The sequence below is a fragment of the Anabrus simplex genome, chromosome 3 (genome assembly GCF_040414725.1).
Source record: "Anabrus simplex isolate iqAnaSimp1 chromosome 3, ASM4041472v1, whole genome shotgun sequence".
In the NCBI taxonomy this organism is placed as follows: domain Eukaryota; kingdom Metazoa; phylum Arthropoda; class Insecta; order Orthoptera; family Tettigoniidae; genus Anabrus; species Anabrus simplex.
Genome location: NC_090267.1, coordinates 452,453,543 through 452,480,774, shown reverse-complemented (window position 1 = coordinate 452,480,774; position 27,232 = coordinate 452,453,543). Strand labels below are relative to the sequence as shown.

The window sequence follows — 27,232 nt, the reverse complement described above, 5'->3', positions numbered from 1 at the left end:
TTGTCTCTTGTAGATTTTACATTTAATTTGAATAAAGTTTCACTAGCATACGTTGCCTCTGGTTTAACTATGGAATTATAGTGTTTCAGCTTAGCGTTTATCGAAAGAGATTTTTTTTAATAGGTTGACCAGGTAAGTCTTCGTGCTTGTTTAAATTTAGTTGTTCTGTGTTCTATTGCTTCTTTTTCATTTGTGTTCTATGTTATTATTTCCCCAAGATATTTGAATTTCTGAACAATTTTAATCTCTTTATTACTGTTCAGTTGAATAACTGGTAAATCAACTTTAAAAGTTGGCATCATTTTTGTTTTTTCAAATGAAATTTGTAATCCCATTTTTTTTTTTTGGGCTATAATTTCTAGTTGTTCAATTTGAAATTTAGTCTCTTCTATTGCATTTGCAAATAATGCTAAATCGTCCGCAAAAGCAAGGCAGTTGAGTTTAATATTTCTACCGATCTTGATAGTTTGTTGGCTTTTCTTGTTCCATTCACACATAACCTTTTCTAATGCACAATTAAATAACAATGGTGAAAGTCCATCTCCTTGTCGAAGTCCAGTTCTTATAGTGCATGATTCTGATAATTCACCTCTAAATTTAACTTTTGCCTTTGTATTTTTAAAAGTCATACTAATGAGGTTAATAAGTTTTTGGTGTAAGCCAAATTCTTTAAGGCTTTTTAATAATGATTCACGATGAATACTGTCATATGCTTTTTTTTAATCTACAAGCGTGATGACTAGACCCTTACTTCGAACTCTTTGGTGCTTCATTATCCATTTTAAACTAATGATTTGATCTGGACAGCTTCTACCTGGTCGAAATCCTCCCTGATATTCTCCAAGTTCTTCGTCGAGTTGTTCTTGGATTCTTGTGTATATAATCTTGGATAAAATCTTGTATGTAATGTCAAGCAAGGATATCCCCCGATAATTATTTGGATTGGAGCGATCACCTTTCTTATGCAGTGGATGGATTATCGCTGTGTTCCATTCCTCGGGAAGCTTCTCCGTGTTCCAAATATCAATGATGTATTTATGTAGGTTTTGAATAGTCTGATCATTAACATTCTTCCATATTTCTGCTACTATTTGATTCTCTCCTGCTGCTTTGTAGCTTTTAAGTGCATTAATTGCTGTTTTCACTTCATTGTAAACTGGTGGTATAATCTTTTGTAATGGTGTTTTATTTTTTTGGGTTAGGGTCAAATTCTAAATGTTCCACAGGATCCTCACAATTAAGTAACTCTTTAAAGTATTCTGCAAGGATGTTAGCATTATCTTGATTATTGTGTGCCATTTTTCCATTTTTATTTCTTAACATAAGTGTGGGAGGGGTAAACTTAGATTGATATTGCTTGAATGTTTTGTAATAGTCTCTTGTTTTATGCTGATTGAATGTTTCCTCTATAGTGCTACGCATTTCCTTTCGATAATTTCTTTTAATTGTCCTAATTTCTCTAGCTGTTTGTCTTCTGGCATTAATTAGTTCTTCTCGAGATTTTTCTGTTTTCCTCTGTTGATCATTTAACCATGCCTTGCTTGAATTGCTTTGTCACATTCCCCATTCCACCACGCATGTTTCTTTCTCCTTTCAATTGGAGCGATTTCTTCAGCTATGGTTTTAAGTTTGTTGATCATCGTCTCTAATTTGTCATTTAAAGGCATTTTGGATCTCTCTAAATATATTTTATTATTTATTAAGTAACTGAGATCATAATTTCTCCTTTCTTTGAGATGATTATGTTTGTGTTTCCTTTTTGGTGTTAACTTGATTTTTATTTTTGAGATATAATGATCCGAGTCAATGTCTACCCCATGGAGGACTCTGACATTATAAATTTCTTTATGATAATCTTTATCCATAGCAACATGATCAATCTGAAACTCTCCCAATTTTATGTTGGGGCATTTCCATGTCATAAGTTTATGTGGTCACCTCATGAATCTGGTGGTTTCCAAAATGAGTCCATGATCTGCACAAAGTTCAATTAATCTTTGGCCATTTTTGTTTGTTAATTTATGAGCTGGCCATTTTTCTACAACTGTGTGATACTTCTTTTCTCTGCCTATTTTAGCACTGAAATCTGCAAGTAAGATTTTTAAATGCTCATCAGGGATCTTTGATAATATGTAATCAAGTTCTTCCCAAAAGTTTTCAACTCCTTCTCTATCTTTATTGTTTTTGTCATTTGTTGGTGCATGGACATTTATTAAAGTAAGTTATAAGTTTTATTCCCTACTTTAACTGTTAGAAGTGCCATCCTCGAAGAGTTTGAAGAAAACTCTTTAATTGAGTCTATTATGCTACTATGAACAAGAAAACCTACACCATATTGGGGGACATTCTTCATTACTCTTTGTCCTGGAGGTCCTTCGTAGAGACGATAACCTCCTGATTCAATTGGGTCCTGGTCTGTGTTCCTAAGTTCTTGTAAAGCCATTATTAAAATCCTATGTTGGTTCATCGCATCAGTTAAATGTTTCAACTTGCCCACCTTACTTATTGAATTAATGTTTAATATTGCCAAATATGAAAATTTTCCTGATTTGTTGAACTTAAGTCTCTTTTTACATTGTTGGGTTTGTCCACTGTCTGTCAGCTGTCTGTCGATTGTCTATTGGGGTTCCAGGCGCTCTGACTCACCTAGGTCTTCTACTTGACACCCCACCGATTCCGAGTGGTGTCTTTGTGCAGATCCTTGTTGTTGTTTGTCCACACCGGTAGATTTATTCATTAGAAGACTCATCATCATTGATTGTCTGATCTTTCGATCGAAACATTTCTGAGCGAGGTCAGGCTTTACAATTCCAGATGTGATATGGAAAGGTGATTAATGAAGTATGAATTTGTGATAAATGAACCCACAAATTCATCCTAGTTGTTCAGGACTGGGAGTAGGCATGTACCACTCTTGTTAATATTATTGTCTGGATGTGGTCCAATATAATATTCACGTCCACCTAGACCTTTTATTACTTTAAATGTTTACACTGACACTATTAACAACTCATCATTAAACAAGATTAATACGCTTGTTGCTATGTACATATGTTACCAACTTCAACAAAACAAAAAAACCTTACATAGTAAAGAAAAGTAGTTCAAGACTCCGTGTCCTTACACTACTCCCCCTCCAGTAACTGTGTTACGAACAAATTATAGTTCATGATAGTGAGGAGTGTGTCTGTAAGAAACACAAAAATAAATACACATAACACAATGTTTAAAAAAAAAAAAAAAATTCTTGATGATACTAGTCACTAATTCTTAAAATGAACAACTTGCTCTAAGAAGCGAGCAGGAAATTTTATTGTTCTGCCTGACTTTGACACTCTGGTGGTTGATGCTGACTTATCAACAGTGTGTTGAGGTTGGGTGTCCTTTGGAAGATGTATAGGGTTGCTCTCAGATGAACCATCTTGTTCCTGCAACAGGTAAGCTGGTTTCAGTCTGTCCACTGATAGATTAGCAAGTTTTCCCTTGATCTTAATGGTGAAATATTTGTCGTGCCGTGTTATAACAGGGAAAGGGCCCTCATAAGTGGGTTCTAAGGGTTTTCTGACCCTGTCACATCTTAGAAATACATGAGTACAGGTCTGTAGATCTTTTGGAACAAACACTGATCTTGACGTGGTGCATGTATGTGTACTGGGTTTTAGCTTTAGCATTTGCTCTTGTAAATCAGATGCAAACGTATCAGGATCAATTTTGGCTGTTGGTTCCTCAAAAAATTCACCTGGAAGTTTGATAGTTTTCCCATATACCATCTGTGCAATTGAGTGGCTTGACGTTTCTCGAAGCGCAGTCCGCAATCCTAGTAAGACAGTAGGTAAGATTTCTGTCCATTTAGTGGTGTTATGGGCCTTGATAGCTGACTTCAGAGTCCTATGCAGTCTCTCAACTTTGCCATTACACTGGGGATGATATGGTGTAGTATGCTGAAGTTTTATCCCACAAATTATAGCCAAGTTTTGAAACAATTGAGATCTGAACTGTGCTCCTCGATCAGTGATTACACGTAACGGAACGCCGAATCTTGCAATCCAGTGATGGTAGAAAGCTTTTGACACTTTTTCCGCTGTTGCATCTTCAAGGGGGATAACTTCCATCCAGGAAGTGAAGCGGTCAATACAGGTTAAACAGTAGGTCATGCCATTGGAGGGTGGCAGCGGTCCGATGAGGTCAATGTGTACAACACAGAAGCGATCATCAGGCTCCTCATATTCTTCAAGTTGCGATTTAGTATGTCGAGTGGTCTTTGTTTTCTGGCAGCTGATACAGGATCTAGCCCATTGTCGTGCATCACTTCTTATGCTAGGCCAAATAAATCGAGTAGTTAGCATCTTCACTGTAGTCTTTATTCCAGGATGAGCGAAACCATGTAAATGCAGAAATATTTGGCGACGAAATGGCTTCGGAATGTAAGGTCTGATATTTGCAGTGGAAGTGTCGCACCAAAGCTTTGCTCCTGATGGAAGCTGATATTGCTTAAAATGTAGGGATTTATTGTCGTTCCGAAGTTGCTGCAATTCTTCATCTTGAAGCTGGCTTTTAGCAATGTTGTCATAGTCCACTATTGATACTTCATCAACTCTAGATAATGCATCAGCAACAATGTTGTCTTGACCACTGACATGACGAATATCGGTTGAAAACTGCGATATGTACTGCAGTTGTCTCATCTGCCTAGGAGATGCCTTTTCGTTTCTTTGCTTGAAAGCAAACGTGAGCGGCTTGTGGTCAGTGAAGATAATAAAGTTTCTACCCTCCAGTAGATGTTTGAACTTCTTTACAGAAAGATAAATTCCCAACAATTCTCGGTCGTAGGTACTATAAACCTTCTGTGACTGACCCAGCTTCTGTGAAAAGAATGAAATCGGTCTCCAACTTCCATTTTCCAATTGCTGGAGTACAGAACCAACCGCAAAATCTGATGCATCAGTGAACAGTGCTAGCGGCAGGTCAGGGTTAGGAAAAGCTAATAATGCTGCATTTGCGATATCATATTTACACTTTTCAAACATTTTCTTCGCTTCCTCAGTCCACTGAATAGGCCTATTGTCCTTCTTTCTTGCTCCCTTAAGGTAGTCGTGCAGAACGGCTTGAGTTTGTGCAGCGTCTTTCAGGTAACGTCTGTAGTAGTTGACGACACCAAGAAACGTACGGAGCTCATGGATTTTGTCAGGTAACTTGTAATCCAGAATTGCTTGCACTTTCTGAGGTAGGGGACGAGAGCCCTCTGGCGTTATCCAATATCCAAGGAAGCCTAATTCATTTACTCCAAATACTGACTTTGAGATATTGATACGAAGTCCATACCTAGAAAGTCGTTCCAGGACTAGTTGTAGATGTGACTTATGCTCTTCTATACTGGCTGATGCAATTAAAATATCATCCAAGTACGGGAACACGAAATCCAGTCCATACAGAACTTCATTTATAAATCGCTGAAATGTTGAAGGTGCATTTCGAAGGCCAAAACTCATAACGTTAAATTCATATAGTCCAAACGGTGTGATGATAGCAGTCTTAGGCTTATCTTCTTCCGCTATAGGTATCTGAAAGTATGCTTTGAATAGATCAATTTTGGAAAATATTTTCTTGCCTTGCAGGATACAGTGGAAATCTTCTATCCTGGGAACAGGGTAACGGTCTGGAACTGTTCTTTCATTTAATCGCCTATAATCACCACATGGGCGTACTGTGCCGTCCTTTTTGGGAACCATGTGAAGAGGACTAGCCCATGAGGATTTAGATGGCCTAATAATTCCATTGTCTATCATGAATTTGAATTCTTGTTTTGCCTCTTCCATACGTTTTGGATCTAGCTGTCTAGCCCTAGAAAACACGGGTGGACCTTCAGTGGTAATATGATGTTTGATATCATGCTTAATTTCACCAGGAATTAAATTCGGCTTAGCTATATCTGGGTACTGCAACAATAGGTCTGAAAATTTAATGTTTTGACTCATAGAACTGACAGCATTTTCTTCTGAGATTGGCATAACTTCACCCTCAGTGCAGAGCTTGGTTACACCATCTATCAATCTCTTGTTACGCACGTCCACTAATAACTGGAATTTACTCAGAAAATCAGCTCCCAATATGGCCTTATTGACCTTTGCTACAATAAATGGCCACTGGAAATTGCGTCGAAGTCCTAAATCAATAGTACGTATTTCAATTCCGAATGTAGGAATTTCGGTCCCGTTAGCAGCATATAATTTATAAGTTAAATCAATTTTAGATTTCGGTGTAGCTGGTACCAGTGAGACATCAGCCCCACTGTCCACTAAAAATTGCAATCCCGATTTTTTGTCTGTGACAAATAGGCGAGTTTTGCGACTATTGACTTGAGCAGCGGAATTCGCCGCTAATTCAGCTGCGATTTCCCGTTTCCCTGACCTGACCAACTACATGGAGGAGTACATTTTTCTGGTTTACAGTGGCGTCCAAATCGAAAATGGTAGTAGCAATATTTGCCTCCGGGGTTAAACCTCTTCCTGGATTTACTACGGCTATTGCTACGACGGCGATGTTCACCCCTATGCTGAGATCTACTCTGATGACCGATGGATAATGAAGATATTTGTTCCTCCAGTCCCGAAATTCGAGCCATGATGTCGTCCATCGTAACAGGGAAGGCAGGATGTTGTTCCCGGTCACCATGTTTAACTGAATATGATTCATGACGGGGATTCATTTCCATTATTTTATCGGCCATGATAGCCACTTTATCAAGTCCTTCATCACTAACAATCAAAATGTTCTTAATGGAATCAGGGAGTTTCTCTAACCACAGAGTTTTTAAGACCTTATCTGACACATCTACTCCGGCTAAAGCTTGCATTTTGCGCAATAACTGACTAGGCTTCTGGTCCCCTAACTCAATTCCAGTAACTAGTCTCTTAATGCGTTTATCCTCACTTTCCTTAAATATATTTAATAGTCGTTCCTTAGCCAACGAGTATCTGTTCACATCACTACCCTTAATAATGTCCCATATATTTTCTATATATTTAGGATCTAGTTGAGACACTAAATGGTTAAATTTAGTTTCTTCTGCCTTAATTTTACAAATACTAAACTGAGCCTCCACTTGATAAAACCAAATTTCCGGTCTCTCTGTCCAAAAAGGTGGAATTTTTACGCTAACCTTATTTGCTTCTGGTCGATCTTCGGGCGCGCTTTCGTTATTCGCCATATCTTCTCTAGATCACGTCGGGGTCACCAATATGTACCACTCTTGTTAATATTATTGTCTGGATGTGGTCCAATATAATATTCACGTCCACCTAGACCTTTTATTACTTTAAATGTTTACACTGACACTATTAACAACTCATCATTAAACAAGATTAATACGCTTGTTGCTATGTACATATGTTACCAACTTCAACAAAACAAAAAAACCTTACATAGTAAAGAAAAGTAGTTCAAGACTCCGTGTCCTTACAGGCATTTCCTCCATACCCCGCAAACGTTATGGTTTTCCCGCCAATACTCGGGTAGCTGATTGCAGTGGTTTCATTACATAATAATAATAATAATAATAATAATAATAATAATAATAATAATAATAATAATAATAATAATAATAATAATAATAATAATAATAACAATAATAATAATAATAATAATAATAATAATAATAATAATTTTTTATTTATTTATTTATTTATTTATTTACTTTTTTTTGCGAGGGAGTGTGGAAAATCTTTCATAAGATGCTTGTGAGGGTCCACACTCAACAAGTGTGTGGAGATTCTTACCCACTAAAAACCACACTCCCTTTTCCCATGACGTTTATCTCCGCCCCGGAAACCGATCTCGCATTACTTCAGGGCGGATGTCGTGCTTAATGCATCTTGTGCTTCATCTTCCTTCTTCTGCTTTACTGTCTGTCGTAATCGTCCAGGTCCTTCTTCTTCTGACGCAGAATATTTTCTACGTAGGCTGCCACCTGGTCCCAAGATTCCGACTTCGTAGCAATACTGACACGATCTCTTCTGGCGTCAGTTCTCCGTGCATAACTTCTAAGCATCTTCTTTGTGGCAGCCAATGAATACACACAAAGAAAGTATGTGATACGTCATCGATATCACCGCAGTATATGCACACCGGACTAGTTGCTAGCCCAACCCATAGAAGAAATTTTTGGAAGTATCCATGACCTGTCAAGAACTGTGTGAGATAGTAGTTCACTTCACCATGATTTCGGGCAACCCATATGCCCAGAGAAGGTATCAGTCTTTTCGTCCATTTCCCTGTAGAATCATCTTCCCATCTTGTTTGCCATCGTTGCATTCTGCGATTAAGAGCCAAAGCCTTTGCCCTTTTCCTTCCTAGCTCTTCTTGTGTGAGCCAATAATAATAATAATAATAATAATAATAATAATAATAATAATAATAATAATAATAATAATAATGAGGTCACCACATCCCTACACCATAACATTAACTTTATTATTATATTTTGTCTGACTCGTTGGCTGAATGGTCAGCGTACTGGCCTTCAGTTCAGGGGGTCCCGGGTTCGATTCCCGGCCGGGTCTGGGATTTTAACCTTCATGGGTTAATTCCAATGGCTCGGGGCTGGGTGTTTGTGCTGTCTCCAACATCCCTGCAACTCACACACCACACATAACACCATCCTCCACCACAATAACATGCAGTTACCTACACATGGCAGATGCCGCCCATCCCCATCGGAGGGTCTGCCTTACAAGGGCTGCACCCGGTTAGAAATAGCCACATGAAATTATTAGTATTATTATTATATTTTGAATTTATTTACTAACTCATTCCAGAGGTAACTCTCAACTCTGCATAGAATAAAATAAATGTCACATTTTGATGGGCGATCAGGAAGAATTACAACAGCAAATTACACATATTTTAAAGTTTTCAAATAGGAATGATCTTCTATTTTCACGCAGCATTGACTTGTAACAGGAAAAAGACCACTCAACATCGCAGGATGTTACTGGGTCATATTTGAAATACCTCAAATCATTAGAGTTGAATTGAGGTTCATCTTTCTGCTGTTTTCTACACATCTATCTCTTTCAGCACAATCATTTATTCATATAATATACTGATAATATACGTATGATTATATTTCTATGATGAAGAGACTAGCAGGCACTAAATGGGGATGTACAGAAAACACACTCAACATCACCTATAACACATACGTGAAACCTGTAGTTAAATATGGAAATGAGGTAATAGTCACAGAAAATAAAACGTCTAAAACAACTGGAAGGAATACAATCAATTGCCTTAAGATTAATATCAGGAGCAGTAAAAATAACATCAACCACAGCACTACAACTATATACAAATAACCCACCAATACAAAGAGAAATACAAAAACAAGCTGCAAAAAAATTAGCTAAAATGGAAGCATCAAAAAAAGCAAACTGGATGCCCAGAATAAGACACAATGAATGATTAAAAACCCAAAAAACACCTATAACTGCTAGTAGAAATATTTTAAAAGCACTAAGTATACCATCCGAATTGAAATCACCCCTGAACCCAGAAGCCACTGGACTACACCTCAGTACAAACCAACCTAACGCTCCCAGATAATCTATAAAAAAAAATGTATATATAAAAAAAGAGAGATGGTATCCCAGTAATGCTGAGAAGCTCAGCACTTAGTATGCTAAACGAAGAATATCCTGAAGATCAGTGGTTAAAAATCTTCACAGATGTCTCTCAAATACTGTAGATGACAGAGGAGCAGGTGCTGGAGTTTTTTGCCAATTATTCTCACAATATGCTCCAGTGGCTGATATCATAACAACTTCGATGGAGAAATAGAAGCCATCTATCTTGCCCTACAAAATCTTATTTATAGAGTCAGTTCGTTTGAAAAAATAGTCCTACTCACAGATTCGCTACCTGTCATACAAGCAGTATCCTCAAATACCGAACCCCACATCAAGAATTCATGACATTAAACATCTACTAACAAAATTGAAAACTTTAAAGAGAAACATCCCTTTACAATGGATCCCTGCACATGTAGAAATAGAAGGCAATGAACTGGCATATAAACTACCAAAAATGAAAGCACTAGTACCTACATGAGAACCAAACCTCTGGCAGCCAACTCATTCAAGAAGATAATAACAAATAAAAACCTTGAAAAATCGAAGAAAGAAACTATCCAACTTACCACAAAGTGGAAATGGAAGAAAATAAATGACCTATGGACCAAAAATAAAAGCAAGCTGAGGAAAGAAGCAGTGGCGATCTTCAGATTGGAAACAGGACATGACTGCTTAGCTGCATATCTAGCTAGAATCAAAATATACCTGACGGAAAAGTGTACCATCTACAAAATTACTGGATCACTGATGGACCTGAAACACCTACTTCAGAGCACAGGACTCAGCCCAACCCAACAAAAACAAGGAAATTTACCAGCCATATACTGGACAGCAAGGAACAAGGTGAAACAAAACTCTGTTTCCTAATACATCTTTACATTATTAATGTTGACATGATATAGGCTTTCTGGGCTTATGCCATGTCAAGAGCATTCGAAGTAGAAGTTGACGGCACCATCAGAATCAGTCTGAGAGGGGGTCACATAACAGTTGTACACACATTATGAAAGTATGACACTGACACAAGCCTGGACATCTGGTGATGAGGAACGTACCAATTTGGAAAACACCGAAATGAGATAACAATAGTGAAGGGATTGGGAAGGGTACTACCTACATAAAACCTTAATGGCTGGCAACCATGTATTACTTAATTGATAGCCAGTGTCCCTGTTGAAATTGTTGGGATTTCTACGTATTTCCACAGCTTCCCATATAATCCTGGACCTGTAGCGTTTAGTGTGGCTAAGAGCTCGATCATCTTGGAACATGACATCAGCTATTGCTGATTTGTCTGGCTGGTTGAGACAAATATTTTGTTCATGTTCCTTGATACGAGTACCAATGGACCAGCATGTTCGGCCAATGTACACCTTGCCACAAGTACAGGGTATTTTGTGTACCCCAGGATGTAAAAGTGGGGACAATTTGTCCTTGGTTTTACCTAGACTGTGAGCAGTTTTAATGATGGTGCCAAACACAGTTTTTATGTTGTGTTTGCAGAGGACCATGGCAATTCGATCTATGGTGTTATAAATGTAAGGTAGATAGGCAGTTTCTTTCACGTCTTCATTTTGTGAGCTTTGCTTGGTCGTATCTCTGAGATGTAGGGCTGTATGAATCTGCAGATCTCTGTAACCATTACCCTTGAAAGTGACTTCGAGTATGTCTGTATCCTCCTGGGTATTTGAAGGCTTACAAATTGGTATCACCCTCTTGATGAGTGTCATGAGAATGCCTTATTTTTATGCTGGATGATTTTCTTGACACGGCATAAGCCCAAAAAGCCTGTATCATGTCTATAAGTATGGGCCGTGAAAGCATCAATGGTAACATTAATAATGTTATTTGTATGTTACTGTTGTTTAGAGATATCAATTTTGTATTGCAGTTACTTCCCAACAAAGCCATAGGTTATAACAACAACAATATTTCTATGATACATTAACATTTTATTATATTGACATATGTGTAATATGTAAAGAAAATATGAAATTTTAGTAGTTCACCGTGGTCAATACACAAATTGTTGATAAAAAACACAATTATTGATTTATGGACTACTAAAATTACATATTTTCTTTACTGTAAAATCAATATGGAACAATTATGAGATTCTTAAATTGCAATGTGTAACTTAATATGCAGTACCGGTACTTTGATCTATTCATGTAACCAAAAATTATTGTTGAACTGATTTGATGTTACAAACTACGTATTACTGGAGTGTATTAATTTATTTTGTAAATACTCTGTAGCCATTGCACCACAATGAGCTTTAGCTCAGGTGCCTTGACAAAAATAAAACGTTTTTCTAAAGAAAGTGTTGATTACTGCCATATCAAAAGCCATAGAAAAGTCCAAAATATCCTCATCAGCTACATTTCTGTGCCCCACAGCATGTCATCATAGGACTCTTTCCATTCATTTATTAACATTCTCGGCAGGGCCATTAAGGTCACCGCCAATAATAAGTCATTCCTCGTCAGGGTCAATCTCACAGTTTTGTCCAGGGATGACCATTCCCCTTTTTTGTGTTGATACCATAGTAGAGGAGCTTATAAATTCTGCCATTTTATTTGGACTTTTCCCCTTTCCATTTTGTCTCTTGGACACACACGAGTCTGGAGCTGGCTTTCTCCCGTTAAGTCCACCACTTCCCAATTTTGACTTGTCATGCTTCCAACAGCATATCATAAGTGCTTCCAACATTCGATGCCAACTTTCATGTTCAAGGTATGTCTCTGATTGGTGTTCTTATGTTGAGCTAGCCTCTTCAGCTGCATGCGCTCAATATGTGGTAGCCCCTCCTTGGGTCGGTTGCATCATAAGCTCTAATCTTTTTCCAGAATATATTCATCCACGTATCCATGTTTTCTAGCTCAGTTTTATGTTGGATACCCTTCCTTAATAAAATCAGGATACTTCTGAGAAATTCTGTACTTTATGTGGACTACAGGATAGAGAGTAAAAAAAAAAAGAAAAAGAAAGAAAATCAAAGAGGAGTATCCTGTGAAAAGCAGGATATCTGGTCACTCTACTCATAATCCTGATGGATACATTCGGTGCTGTGAGTTCAATGACATGGAAGATGATATTGCAGATTCAGATTCTGAGGATTAAAAACAATATCAGTTACAATGTTTCTACACTATAATTAGGTATTATTTTAGTTAAATCAGGTTATTCAAACACATTCATATGCACCTATTTATTTTCCTCTGTCAAATGATTTGTCATGCTTTTTCACAAATGTTATGATTTTTAACATATAATTTATGTCTTGGTTTGTGATGACCTCAAGCTCAGCTCATCTTGCTGTGTTGTACTAGTAGTTACAAGGGTATACAGTACTTTGTGATATGAAAAACCATTAATATCAGTAATATAACTAGAATATTGAAATTCAGGATGTGCGCAGGATATCAAACTTATTGCTTAGGAGGTGACTTAAAAGGCTCCTTACATTTTCTACTCTTGAATCCCTATTTTTTACTCTAGTTTCTGTTCTGATAAAAATGACCTTATTAGTATTCATCCCAACATCTATATATGAATAACAAAAGAGAGTTATTTTGCATGCAGGATCATTATGATTTTGGAATGAGAGCAGTAAAAACAGTAATAGCAGTGGCTGGAAATCTGAAGCGTGAACGGCCCACCATGAATGAAAAACAGATTGTTCTTAGAGCTCTGAGAGATGTGAATGTGCCCAAATTTCTGAGAGATGATCTAAAGCTTTTTAATGGTAAGTAGCATTTTTCAGTCATACTTCATATACTAGGTTATTGTCAAAGGCATGCGAGATAAAGGTGATACTTTCTCATAAAAATGTGTTCCAGGAAACTGAAAGTTAGGTCTCAGTTATTACCTGCTGACTAAGGAAAGATGTGGAGGTTTGAAATTTTGTGATTATCATAACTAAATGAAAAACATAAGTTACATTCAAGTGGTACCAAACAATGGGAGCTGCAACTATCTCATCTTTAGGGCTCTTGACCTTCCCTTACACAAAAATATTCTTCGAGTTAAAATCAGATGGCTATATGTAGTAGCGGCGGTTGTATTGAAAAGGTGAACCCTTTTAAGTTTCCTATCTTCCATTTCCATTAATAGTTGTTAATAATTAAAGAAAATAATTATCTGATCAGACAACAGGGCTTGAACAAATTGCTTGTTTTAATAATTCCTATAATTCCTAGTTTCCGCTGGCTAAAATAAAAGAAAAATTCTTCACAAAGTGAAAAGGGGGGGGAGGGGAGAGGGGGCCGCTACTGGGTATATGTAATGACTAAATCACAATCCGGGTGATACTTAAATTATTTATGGAATAAGGCTTCAGTGCAAAATAAAGTGACGAAAGAAATGTGTGAGGTGAAGAGGTAATTGATATTAACACAATAGCAGATTTGTTCAGGCAATTTAATGATTTAAATGATTTAATGATGACAAACCTTGCTCAGGATGACCTTCAGAAATGGAGGCGCTCACTGTATTTTAAGAAATAATCTGCCAGCACCTGGGAATTATCAACAACCATTAGTCTCTTTGAAGGTGGTGGTGGTGGTGATTATTGTTTTAAGAGGAAGCACAACTAGGTAACCATCCTCTATTAATACTGATCAGAGAGAAAAAATTGAAGGAGTCCAACATTTCAAAAAATGAAGGTATCGGCCAAAGGAAGACAAAGGGCGTGAAAATGAAATACTCTATAGGTTTCGTAGCCTAATACCATTAGGGTCGGTAAAGAACAAGAGTTGACCAGAGGCGGTTGGATAGGATAGATGAAAGTAAGGAGTGTGGTACAAGTAAATGGAAGTAATACCAGGACTCACCTAAAGGTCCTGTGGTTGACAAACCACGCTCCCAATTTAAGAGTCTTCTGGGCCCCTTTTAGTTGCCTCTTATGGTATACTGTGGATGTTATTCTACTACCCCCACCCACGGGGGGTCATCAAAGCCACAGTTACTACTGTTACGAGCTCTTTTCTCTTACCTTATGTGATTTCACCGCTTCGATTTGGTGCACGTTATACTGCACGACTCTACGAACTGTCTGCTTGCTTGTCTGTCTTACTACTGCTTGGGCCGTTGCCCCTCTCTACGCATCCACCCTGACGTCATCTGCCCCAGTAATTTCTAGATTCCGCTCCCAGCCGTGTATATATACTCGCCGCTTTCCTTCGTTCGGCGATCAGCTGTGATCTCGGACACTGTAATAGGCAGTGGGAGTTGTAGTAGTGTACACGGCTGGATTGTGTGGATTTTAACTTTACTTCATTCTTCTCTACTGACTGGGTGAGCAGATACTTATTATTACTATCATGTTTTCATAACTGCCCTTTTTTCCCCTGCATGGGCTTTGCTACTGCTGAAACTTTGAACTCTAGTCCCTTCAGGACTCGACGTAGCTGTGATGCACTAATATCTTGCATTTGGACTTTATTATTTGGAATGTGGAGGCAAAGGAGTGCTGGACTTGCAACAAAATAGTAACTTGTGAACTTCTCGGGTGGTGTAATGAACATAGCTTTCTGTCATCTTGAGCTGGGGACTCGGCAGCCTGATCTTTCCAGGACTTCCCATCCCATCGTTCTTGCTTACTTATCTTTCTTTCTTGCTCCTTCCTTTTTTTTTTTTTTACTTCCTTTCCTCCCTCCTTTCCCGATTTCTTATCAGTTAGATTTAATCATAGTGAGGAAGTGATTGTGGAAATGTTGTGGTCTGCCTATTCGATTGTAATTTTAATGTTTACCTTTTGAACATTCTAGCATATTGCCCCTTTCAAGTGAGCGTGTTAGAGCTTTGGGGGATCAGATGTCATTTATACGTGCTCGTTCACTAGCCTTGGGAATGTTCGTTTCAAAACTTGTTGTTTGTGAGGGTCACGATTCTTGTGCAAGTCTCCGTTTTGAATCTCAAATGTAATAATAATAATAAGAAGAAGAAGAAGAACTCGCATGGTTCTCCTTTTGTACCTGTGCTTACCAAAGATGAGCGTAATAATGAGTGTAATTTCTCTTTCATTGTGCCCTTGTATATAGACTACTCAAAGCAATTGTAACTTATATTTTTTCCCTTGTTTTCGTGTTCCTATTTGGCAATGATAGATATCTGTAAATTTTAGCTATTCATACCAAAGATAACTGTAAAAAGTAGTGTATTCTCCCTTTTTCCAGCATCTGTATGCACCTGCGATAATAATAATAACTTGTGTGATTTGCACATAACTCATACTTGTATGTACCCGAAGATGATACATTTTATCTGTTCCTGTGGAAATATCTGTCATTACCTTTGATATTGTTCAATATATTTGTTATTTTCAAAACCTGTTGTTTGGGGAGTTCTTTCTTATATGATCCCTTCCTCTTTATTATCTTACATGTACCTACTGCGGATTTCCTCTAGGGTTATGGCCCAAAATACTCCTTACACGTTGCTTTGTTAATGTATTGGGATCTGTGGTGACTTAAACACGGCCTTCGAACTGTGTAAATATTCGAGTACTTTACGCTTCCCTGGGCTCTGCTTACTCCTGGGCACATTTGACCTTGGATTGATTTTTGAGATTCGCTTCCACATTAGTTGAAGTGTTGTTTTGAATTGGCCTGCTTAACTACAACTACTAGGGACTATACCGTAATTTACATATTGTTTATTACAAGACTCATAGTAAAGGGGACCGTGACACTACACATGTTCACCAAATTGACATAGCATACAAAAGTTGATGAGTAGGACCATATGAGCTGATGGCAACTCAGGTCCAGTGATGTTGATATCTGCAACCAAATTCTTGAAAACCCACTAAATGACCAATTTGGAAATGTATTGCAGTGAAAAATGTCACTTTTTGCATAATCCTGAGAAGTGAATGTAGTGGTTACTTCATGGGAAAGAACTTTAATCAGTATTTTGTCAAAGACAATTGGTTATGCTCTGTGTTAGGCAGAGTTTCATGTAAGTTTCTCATTCTTAATTTGTATCAATGTGCAGAGCAGTTCTACTGTGAGCAATTGGGTTGGGTTTACAAAGTTTAAGATACCAGTAATCAATATCTTTCAGAATCCTTATCTCAGTGCATCAGTTCACTCTGTAATTGCTTTCTCCCAATCAATGAAACATATATACATTTCCCTATTCATTTCTAATGTCCTTTATGCAATCATCCTTAGGCAGCCAATTGCATCTCTGGTTCCTTTTTCATTTCAAAAACCAAACTGGTCATCTCCCACATTCTCCTGTATTTTCTTTTCTGTTCTTCTCAGCACTATCTGCCTTAGTAACAGGACATATAAAACTAAGTGTCCTATAGTCTTTACATTGTTTGGCATTACATTTATTTGTTAAGAGAACGATAATGCTCCTAAGAAGATCTGGCCAAATGCCTGTATCATATATTGCGTTCACCAGATTGGTCAGTCTAACTATTCCTCCATTCCCTAAAGCCTTTAATGCTTCAGATGGTGTCTGGTCACAGCCCATCACTTTCCTTTCCTTTAGGTCCTGAATTGCCTTCTCCACTTCCCATTTTTCTATCCTTGGTTCTCTGGATTCTTCGTCATAATCCTGCTCATTCTCCAGTATCATTGTTCCATGATCAGCTTGATGATCGTGTAGATCTTTTATTCCGTCCACTTCTCCTTACTTTCTTCTTAACTTGATGTCATCTTTCCGTGTTTGTTCATTATTCCTTGCTTGCTTATCTTCCTTGGATTTCTCCTCATCAAGCTTCCTGCTGTTCAATACATCTCTTCTGTTTTCCCTCCTTTTTCAACTTTTCTATTTCTTCACATTGGTTTTTCATCCATTCTTCCCTGGCCTCATCAGTTATCCAACTCAGCTCATTGTTTAGTTTTCTGTATTGTATTTTTCCTTCGTCTGAGGAGTCATTTTTCCATTTCCTGCATTCATTTTATTTAACACCTCCTCCGTTATCCATTCCTTTTTATTTCTCTTCCTTCTAACTTTACCTACTTCTTCCTCTAAGGTTTTTACTATTGCAGTCCTGATGGTAAAAAATTCCTGTGATACATCCATACTCATTCTCGAGTTTTCCAACTTTTCTTCAGTCCTTCTTATATAAGACCCAACATTTTCATTCTTCAGTTTTGTTATGTCCCACTTCCTTCCAGGGTGTTTATTTCTGACATGTTTCAGTCGTGTTCTTAAATCTGCCAGTAGCAAGTTGTGATCTGTATTTGCATCAGCCCCAGGGAGTGTTTTAGCAATTTTGATGCTGTTTTTGAACCTTTGATTGAGTATAATAAAAATCTATCTGATATATGACTGTATCACCACGTCTCCTCCATGTATACAGCCTCCGTTTACGATTCTTAAACCAGGTGTTAGCAATCCAACGATCAAGACTCTAGCAGAAATTAAATAGCTTTTATCCTCTTTTGTTTCTTCTCTCTAATCCATAATCTCCGACCACATTACTCTGTCTTCCACTTCCCACTACACTATTCCAATCTCCCATTCTTACTGAACCTTTTCCATTCTCCTCAAACACCTCCTCTATCTGCTCACAAATCTGGTTTACCTCTTCCTTGTCCGCATCCATTGTAGGCATATACACTTGAATGATCAGTGTATCAAAAGGATCACTCTGTATCTTGATTGCCAGTACCTTGTCACTTACAGGTATCACCTTAATTATACTTCTATCTAGAACTTCTCCATACAATAGTCCTACTCCTCCTTGCCTGTGTTCTCCTCTCTTATAAATCATCATATTATTATTCTCATATCAGAAACATACATGTTGTACACAGTTATAATTACTATATTACATTTGCCCAAAACTTGGCCACTTCCAATGCATTTTTTGATGCTTGATATAGTTCATCTTCTGTGCAGGAGGCTGGACATAGATGACACTAGAGCATATGTTGGATGGTCTGGTCTTCTCCGCAGTCACATTGGATTTTTTCTTGATCTATGTAGCCCCATCTTGCCAAATTAACCTTGGATCTGCCAACTCCAGATCTCAGTCTATTCAGGGACTTCCAGGTCATCCATTCTTCATCGTAGCCAGGAGGTAGAGTTTCAGAAAATCTTATCCAGCCAGGAGGAAGGTAGGATGTAGCCCTCCATAATTGCAACCTGGCTTTTTCAGTAGTAGTTCTAAGTTCCTTTGAAGTTCTGAGAAAACTCTTCCTTGACTTTAAACGTTGCAGATGAGGTTCATGCCCATATAGAGGATGGGTCCTTTCCTGTTCCACTGTCTTTCTTTCCTTGTTCGCAACTACTTCTCTTCGAACAGAAGGAGGTGCTATTCCTGCAAGGTGGTAGAGCCATTCAACTGGAGTGGATTTCAAACAACCTGTTATAATTCTGCAAGTTTCATCGAGAGCTATATCCACCTGTTTGGCATATGTTGAATTATACCAGACAGGACATGCAAAATAAATCATCTTGTAATCTCTAGATACAAGCTCTCTTTCTCCTTCCCATTGCACTTCACATAATCCTAAAATATTGATGTTATATTTCTCCATTTCCTTCTTCACATTCTCTAGTTTAGCTTTCTCATTTATCATTCTGACATTCCAAATACCAATCCTCAACAGTTCAGATGTCTTCTTCTTCCCATTCCACTCAATCTTCACATTGCATGGTTCTTCTGATACAGCGCCCACCTGGAGATTCAAATGTGGGCGTATTACTCTGGAATTGAATTTCTTCTCAGGAACAGCCATATACATGGATTTTATCCAGTGGGACTAGGGATACTACAAGAGTCTTTAATGCAGTGGTTTCCCCTTGCCTTCCGCATCCTATCTTGTTGACTTCCAATAAGTTCATCCGTCTTTAGGGGTGATTTCTCACCCCAAGGACAAGAGGGTGCCCTTTTCTCCAACTCTAATCCACCCTCCTAGGAGGCTGTTGGCCTTCATAGAGGGGGACCTCTTATACCAGTGGTCGCTGGGTCTCTAAATTGTACACATATTAATCCCTGAGTCCACGGTTGCCTCTTCCGCCATCTCCACCGTACCGAAGTCCACCTTCTCCACCGTAGATGCTGTTGAGTTCTTCACTCGTAACCCTGAGCTGGGACCCATACCAGATGTTACACATCGGATCAGTGTGCCCTGGGACTCACATAGGCAGGGTTGCCACTCCCTGGGTAGGGCTGTCTCTGAAGAGGGTCCCTACCTGCTACCTGTATGATGATGATGATGATGATGATGATGATGATGATGATTATTGTTATCATTCCATTTCATTTCCCAGACCAAGGTGAGGTCAAGGGTGTAAACTGTAGGGCATATGCAGAATTGGCACTATTTTTTGACTTTCTTTTTGGCTAGATGCCCTTCCTGATGCCAACCCCATGTTAAGAGATGTACCGGTATTCACTGGTGCGTGATTGTGGTAGTTGTTAGTGTGTCATGTGGCTATTATGAAGAGGTATGTATTGAGACAAATACAAAACCTCAGAGGAATTAACCAGACATGGCTAAAATTCTAATCAATCAATCAATACTGATCTGCATTTAGGGCATTCGCCCAAGTGGCAGATTCCCTATCTGTTGTTTTCCTAGCCTTTTCTTAAATGATTTCAATGACATTGGAAATTTATTGAACATCTCCCTTAGTAAGCATGACCAGAACTCAGTTACTCAAATTTGTCTGGTATGCTATATCCTTCCACAAGAGTAGGCCTAAACTGAAGTCCAGAGATTTCTGACTTAGTGACTCTTCACTGATTTATTTTCAAGGAACTGTTTAATAATATATTATTTATATTCGTCTTATTCCAAACTGACACAGAAATTCCTATTTGAATATAATGGCTTATCAATGAGGTGTTTGAGCCTAGCACTGAACTTCTTCCTTATCTTTCTCTCTCAGTAGCTTCACTCTATTGTTGTTGGCCATACTCACCTAACCGACTCCAATCCTCAGACCTTAATGCTACTCCCGATCGTTCCAAGATAGCGAATCGAGTAGCCGGGCATGTTGGAAATGTGGGTTCGTTGTTTTTGTATGAAGTCTGTATAATTTCATGAAAGTTGACGACAATATTAGTTTCTTTGTATAATATAAATGTGCGAGTGTATTTATATGAGTCAGTGGACACGTAGGATCTGTAATTGAAGGCTTGACATAGAAAAGGATGTGGTAAAAAATTAGATTTTTCATGGACAACAATCTATGTACCATCAAATACACTTGCGGTATAGAAAATACGTGCCACTTTGCGAGATATTGCAAGACATTGATTCCCAGCGAACCTAGCGGGACGGCCTTGAAACTGAGTGTAATAATGCACTGTACACTATGAATTGTGAATTATGCTGAAAGTGTCAGGTTCCAAGTCGTCTTTAATTAAAAATGGTGACAGGAGTTTCCCCATTTCACATCGGATGGTAAAATTATATTCTGTGACGTTTACAACAAAGTGGTGAATGAAACTTGTTTTATATTTCCCCCTAACGAGTTGGTATCTATTTAGCAAAATAAACACGGTTTGTGTTGTAACCAAGGTTGAAGTTTACAAAACACAACTTTTATTGCTTCACTTTATAATATTTACACAAATAACTGAAATTTATTTTGAAGCAAAAAGGAATATTGAATCTTGAGAAAAGTCTGTCTTTATACAATATGTACAGGTTTACAGTCTTTAGATACACTTCTATCTTGAAAAGATAGTCTTTGTGAATTGACACGTTGATAGTCGAGAACTATCTGGCACACTAACATGAATGTCTTTGAGAGTCCTTGTTTGTTGAAGTGCCTGAATTCCTAAAAAGCAAGTTCAATTGATTGAAGAAATTCCACCTAGCGAAACTAAGGGAGCTTGCATATATTAGGGAATGAAAATGGCTTGTAAAAGAATTACGGAACATGGGCAGCGGAAACAGGTAAGGGAGCGGTGACCAGAGGTGAAACCTCGTACTGCCAGAAATTCAGTCCACCTGGTCGAAGCACATTTTCAAGAGGAGTAGCCTCCGTGCTCGACGTAGGGTGTATTCTGGAGCTGGACACCGGGGCAAGTGGGCCATTGAGCAGGTAGGGAGCTCCTATTTGTAGTACACTCGATGGTCAGGCACGCGCACTGAGGGCTGCGCGTCGAAGCTAGCAGAATGATACACAGGCGCGCGTACAGCTGGCTGGCGGAGCGAGAAAGGGAGCGCCGGACATACAACAGTTTTAACTTGATGTCTGTTAAAATAGTAAAACTGAAGCTGCGTAAAAATATTCTAGAACCTATATGAGAGTCTATTTCAGGCAGCTAAAATAACATTTTAGCACCTAAAAATCCGAGGTCTAGTAATCGCTATTGCATGTTTCTGTGGTGGTTGGAAGTGTAGTGTGTTGTCTGAATATGAAGAGAAACGTGTTGGAACAAACACAAACACCCAGTCTCAGAGCCGGAAGAATTAATTAGACGCGATCCAGCCGGGAAACTAATCCGGGACTTTCTGAACCGAAGGCCTGAACGCTGTCCATTCAGCCAATAATTCGGACCAAACGAAATCATTATTGAGTTTCAATATTTCTGTCAATATTAACATTCAACGTTCGTAGTAGAACACGGCAAAAATAATTTAGTTTCATTATTTCTATCCATTATTTTAACATGCTTCTTTTGTAGTTTCATTCTCCCCCGCATGATGTTTAAGGTGTGGCCGCCAAGTGCGCCACTGCCAACATGTCTCAGTTTAGTACGGGCGTTGCCTACGAGATATTAAAGGCCGGGAAATAGAGCACACTAGACTCGGCCTTGAGATACTTCCGACTACCGCCACTAGAGTTCTCTTTACTGAGCTGTCTCGCCCGCTCATTCCAATACGGTTGAATATGAAAAACTATACAAATTCATTAAAACTAATAATTACAGAAGACAGCAAACACATATGAGATAAAAGATAAACCAAGAGCAATTGTTTGACTTATTTTCTACAACTTATTTCTTATACTATGATTAAACGAAATAAGTAATTCACGAAAGAAGCAGAGAAATTTGATAGCGAGTTTGTCACTTCTTATCGATTCCTTTAATTGTGCCTTAGAATATCCGATATACGGATCGAAATCGCGGTCATAAATAACTTCGGTTTTCTTTTTTGCTATTTGCTTTACGTCGCAGCGACACAGATAGGTCTTATGGCGACGATGGGATAGGAAAGGCCTAGGAATTGGAAGGAAGCGGCCGTGGCCTTAAGTAAGGTACAGCCCCAGCATTTACCTGGTGTGAAAATGGGAAACCATGGAGAACCATCTTCAAGGCTGCCAACACTGGGGTTCGAACCCAGTATCTCCCGATTACTGGATACTGGCCGCACTTAAGCAACTACAGCTATCGAGGTCGGTACTTTGGGTTTAATCGCCCTTTCAGCAATTATCAGCGATCCAATTTTTCCCTCCGTACATCTGATGTTTTGACATTCGTATTGAAGCCGCTGTTTGGTGAGCGATGTTATGCCTGTTTCGCCATTAGAAAATCCTATGTAAGTTTTTAGCGTCTTCTGATACGGTAGAGTTAGGCAGTGCAAGGATCACAGAAATCTGTAACTGGTAACTGCTTTCATATGCCAGCGGACGCAAATATTTAGCGTCGTTTCACCGTATTTCTCTTTTTTCTTCCCGTAAAATTAAATTTGTTCTAAGAGGAATAAAGCTCCTAAATAACCAATTTTAGCATTCTTTTCAATTTGGTTTGCGTTTTGGTCAAGTGCAGATACCTTAAAACATTTTTTTCCCGGTTTCATTACCCGTATCCTACTTCTCAATTTACAGATTGTTTTCTATAATTTGATATTTAATTTTCTCATTCGTATATTTTTAGATTTAACAGAGATACTCGTAGCCTTTCCTTGATATAGAAACGAGACTTGTACTACTTTCTCGTTTGTGGCTGACGTATGAAGATATGGAATGTTCATCGTTATCTGAATCGGAACTTTTACTAAATTTTGATGGTAATACATCATTTTTGGGAGCTGGACGCTTCCTGCGTTTGACATTTTCCTGTTTGTTTTCGCTACTTGATTTACGTTCCACCGACACAGATAGGTCTCAGGGCCCTTTCAATTTTCGAGAAAATAATGTACACTGAGTGTCCAAACGTCATGGGAAGACACTGAATGTGATGTTAATAACGCGTTGCTCCTGCGTGAGCCCTAAAAACGATAGCAGTACGGCGAGGCATCGACTCTACAAGGTATTGGAATCGTTCTGGAAGGATCTGGACCCACACATCTTGCACTGCTACCCGCAATTGGCCTTGTGTAGTTGGTGCGGGGTTCGTGGAGCATACACCAGCGTCGACAGCATCCCATAAATGCTCGATTGGATTAAGATCGAGGGATCTGGAGGGCCAATTCATAGTCGTAACTTCACTGGAGTGCTCTTCCAACCACCCGTGTGCCAGCACAGAGCGGTGACATGGCTCATTGTGTTGAAACACGGCATTTCCATCAGGGTACTCTAAGGCCAGAAAGGGATGCAGATTGTCTGAAAGAATGTCCACATAACTTGCACCTGTCAGCGCTCCCTGCAGCCGGACAACGCGGCCTAATTGCGACCATGAGAACGCCATCCAGACAAGAACTGAACCACCTCCCACCTGGACACAACTTTGTTGACACGCAGGATCCATAGCTTCATGGGGCATACGCCACACTCTCACGCGCCCATCAGCTCGATACAACTGGAACCGGGAATCATCGAACCATATCACACGCCGCCACTGTTCCATGGTCCATTGGCGATGTTCACGGGCCAATGCACGTCGTTGAGCTTTGTGTCAAGATGTCAGCAAAGGGACACGAGTTGGTCGTTGGCTGGTGACGCCTATGCAGCGCATTTGCCTTCTTACAGTCTTGGTAGAAATAGGTTTCTGACTCCCAACATTTAACTGGGCGGTGATCTGACCTACAGTAGCCCGTCGAGCGCCCAGTATGGTTCTGCGAAGACGACGTGATATCCGTTCGTTCGTTAATCACCTGTGGTCTTCCCGTGCAGCGGTTTACGCGGGTGGTAACATTCTCTCTGCGGTGTTGAAGATACACCCTCGACACTGTTGACCTCGGAAACTCGAATTCACGTGTAATCTCCGCAGTGCTCTGACCCATGCGCCGTGCGCCGATGATCATCCCACGTTCAAAGTCGGTTAACTCGCGATGTGTTGCCGTCTTCAAGACATTGGTATCTGTGCCAGACTGCTCAGCTACGCCGCAGCTAGCTGCAACGCTCAGGGGTAATACACGGCACGTTTTCTAATGGGACACCCCTTCCCGTGACTTTTGGCTACTCAGTGTAATTTATTGTATGCACGAGGTAAATAGTAGTATCAGTGAAAGAACACGTATTTCTATGATAAATATATATTTTACCCTTCGATTACACAGCGTGTCCGAGACAAGGAAAATAACAGTTCCGGAAACTACCACAATTACTTTTCTTGCTTCCATCTCTTGGATATGGGTGGAAGTAGAAACAAAATACATGAGATGTAAAGTGAAGTGTGGAGTCTTATCTTGCATGCATTCTTTAAGGTAATACGCACTGAATAGAACACATGTTAGGGACTACACACGAGTTTAGTGCGCACAAGAGGGTTAAAAAGAACTGCTGTCATACGTCATGCTTTTTCATCTACTAGTTTAACGACGCATTAACTCAGGTAGGTTTTCGGCGACAGTAGGAGAGGAACGGGTTAGGACTTAGAAAGAATCGGCCGCGATCTATATTAATCCTACTGTTTGCCTGGTGTGGAAATGGGAAAGCACAGAAAACCACCATTTAGGGGTGGGGACGGTGGGATTCGGATTCTCTATTTCCAGAATTCATGCTTACTGCTTCACGGCCCGTACCAGACAGCCAACTCACTTGGTAGATTGAAATCTGAGTACCTTCTTAAATCTGGAAATTAAATTTCAATGATATAATTTATCCTTTTTCTTTCTAGGTATTGTGTCTGATTTGTTCCCACGCATGGTAGAGGAGACCATTGATTATGGGATTTTAGAAAAATCCATAAGTAATGCATGCGTTAATCAGAGGCTTGAAGATGTTCCAGGTAAGTTCACTTGATAGCTAGTTATCCACATTCTGTTTCAGTTTTAGTAAATACATACATACAAGAATATTACTAGTGAAATACTATGTCAAAAATTAAAACGTTTCTATATTCATTATGCCACAAACTTGAGGAAATTAGCAGAGAAATACTAATGCATATCAATGAAATAAGTTAATTTATATCAGGTTGAATTTTTATCAATATTAGCCTTACGGAAATCAGCGTTACAAAATGTGTGAAGGAAGTGTAACCTAGAGACCGAGCAGTAGTGATGTGCGCGAGTGACGCTTGGACTCGCGAGAATCGAGTCTGGCGAGTCCAAGCCTCGCCGAGTAACCCGCGCGAAGTACTCGAGTCTCCACTGTGACGTCACGATCCATAACTGCGACTTGCCGAGCAGTCGGAAGAAATGCGCCAATCATTAAGTACTATTACAACAGCTACGTAAATGATGACCATAACATGAAACACGCGAGTGTATGTCCGTAACGTATTTGTTTCGAAATGCCATTCGTTTAGTTTGTCACACAATGACATTCTTCGTTTTCTCCTTCTTCTATATTTAGTTGGGCGCGTCCATTACAGCACTTCTGTAACGTAATGGGTAGTGTTACTAACTCCCATTCTTGGAAGCCTGGGTTCGATTCCCGGTACCGCCAGAAATTTTAGAATGTCCGGAAGGCTGATATGTGATTGAAATGTTACATGCAGCTCACCTGCAATGAGGGTTTTCCCGAAAGCAGCTGCACCATCTCGGGATGAGGATATAAGTTTGCATATTTGCATTATATCGCCCAGTAGGTTAGCCTTTGGTAACTTGAGATACGGAGTAAAGATTAGGAACATGATTTAGCTATTCATTGTAGGCTTCCTTCCCTCTTCCTTGTCCATCTCTCCCAATCTTCCCATCCCCCACCAAGGCCCTTGTTCAGCATAGCAGGTGAGGCCGCCTGGGCAAGGTAGGTACTGGTCATTCTCCACAGTTGTACCCTGGCTGAATCCGAGGGGAAAACCAACCCTGGAGGGTAAGCATATTCAGAAAGAAAGATACCAATCTAGCTGAATCCCTATTTCTTCTTCTTCGTCTTCTTAATCTGCTTACCCTCCAGGTTCGGTTTTTTCCTCGGACTCAGCGAGGGATCCCAGCTCTATCGCCTCAAGGGTAGTGTCCTGGAGCTTCAGACTCTGGGTCGGGGGATACAACTGGTGAGGATGACCAGTACCTCGGCCAGGCGGCCTCACCTGCTATGCTGAACAGGGGCTTTGGCGGGGGATGGGTGGGAAGATTGGAAGGGATAGGCAAGGAAGAGGGAAGGAATCGGCCGTGGCCTTAAGTTAGGTACCATCCAGGCATTTGCCTGGAGGAGAAGTGGGGAAACCGCGGAAAACCACTTCCAGGATGGCTGAGGTGGGAATCGAACCCACCTCTACTCAGTTGACCTCCCGAGGCTGAGTGGACCCCGTTCCAGCCCTCGTACCACTTTTCAAATTTCGTGGCAGAGCCGGGAATCGAACCCGGACTTCCGGGGGTGGCAGCTAATCATGCTAACAACTACACCAC

At 39.5% G+C, this 27,232-nt stretch overlaps 1 protein-coding gene across 1 annotated transcript in view; it reads left to right on the top strand.

Moving 5' to 3' along the window:
* The window catches only part of LOC136866855 (dynein axonemal heavy chain 1-like), a 197,192-nt gene that overhangs the window by 130,925 nt on the left and 39,035 nt on the right, over positions 1-27,232 (top strand). Inside the window, exons 17-18 of the mRNA XM_068226866.1 lie at positions 13,212-13,374; positions 25,558-25,668. Of these exons, the coding sequence (XP_068082967.1) occupies positions 13,212-13,374; positions 25,558-25,668 (274 nt within the window). The remainder of the gene's footprint in view (positions 1-13,211; positions 13,375-25,557; positions 25,669-27,232) is intronic.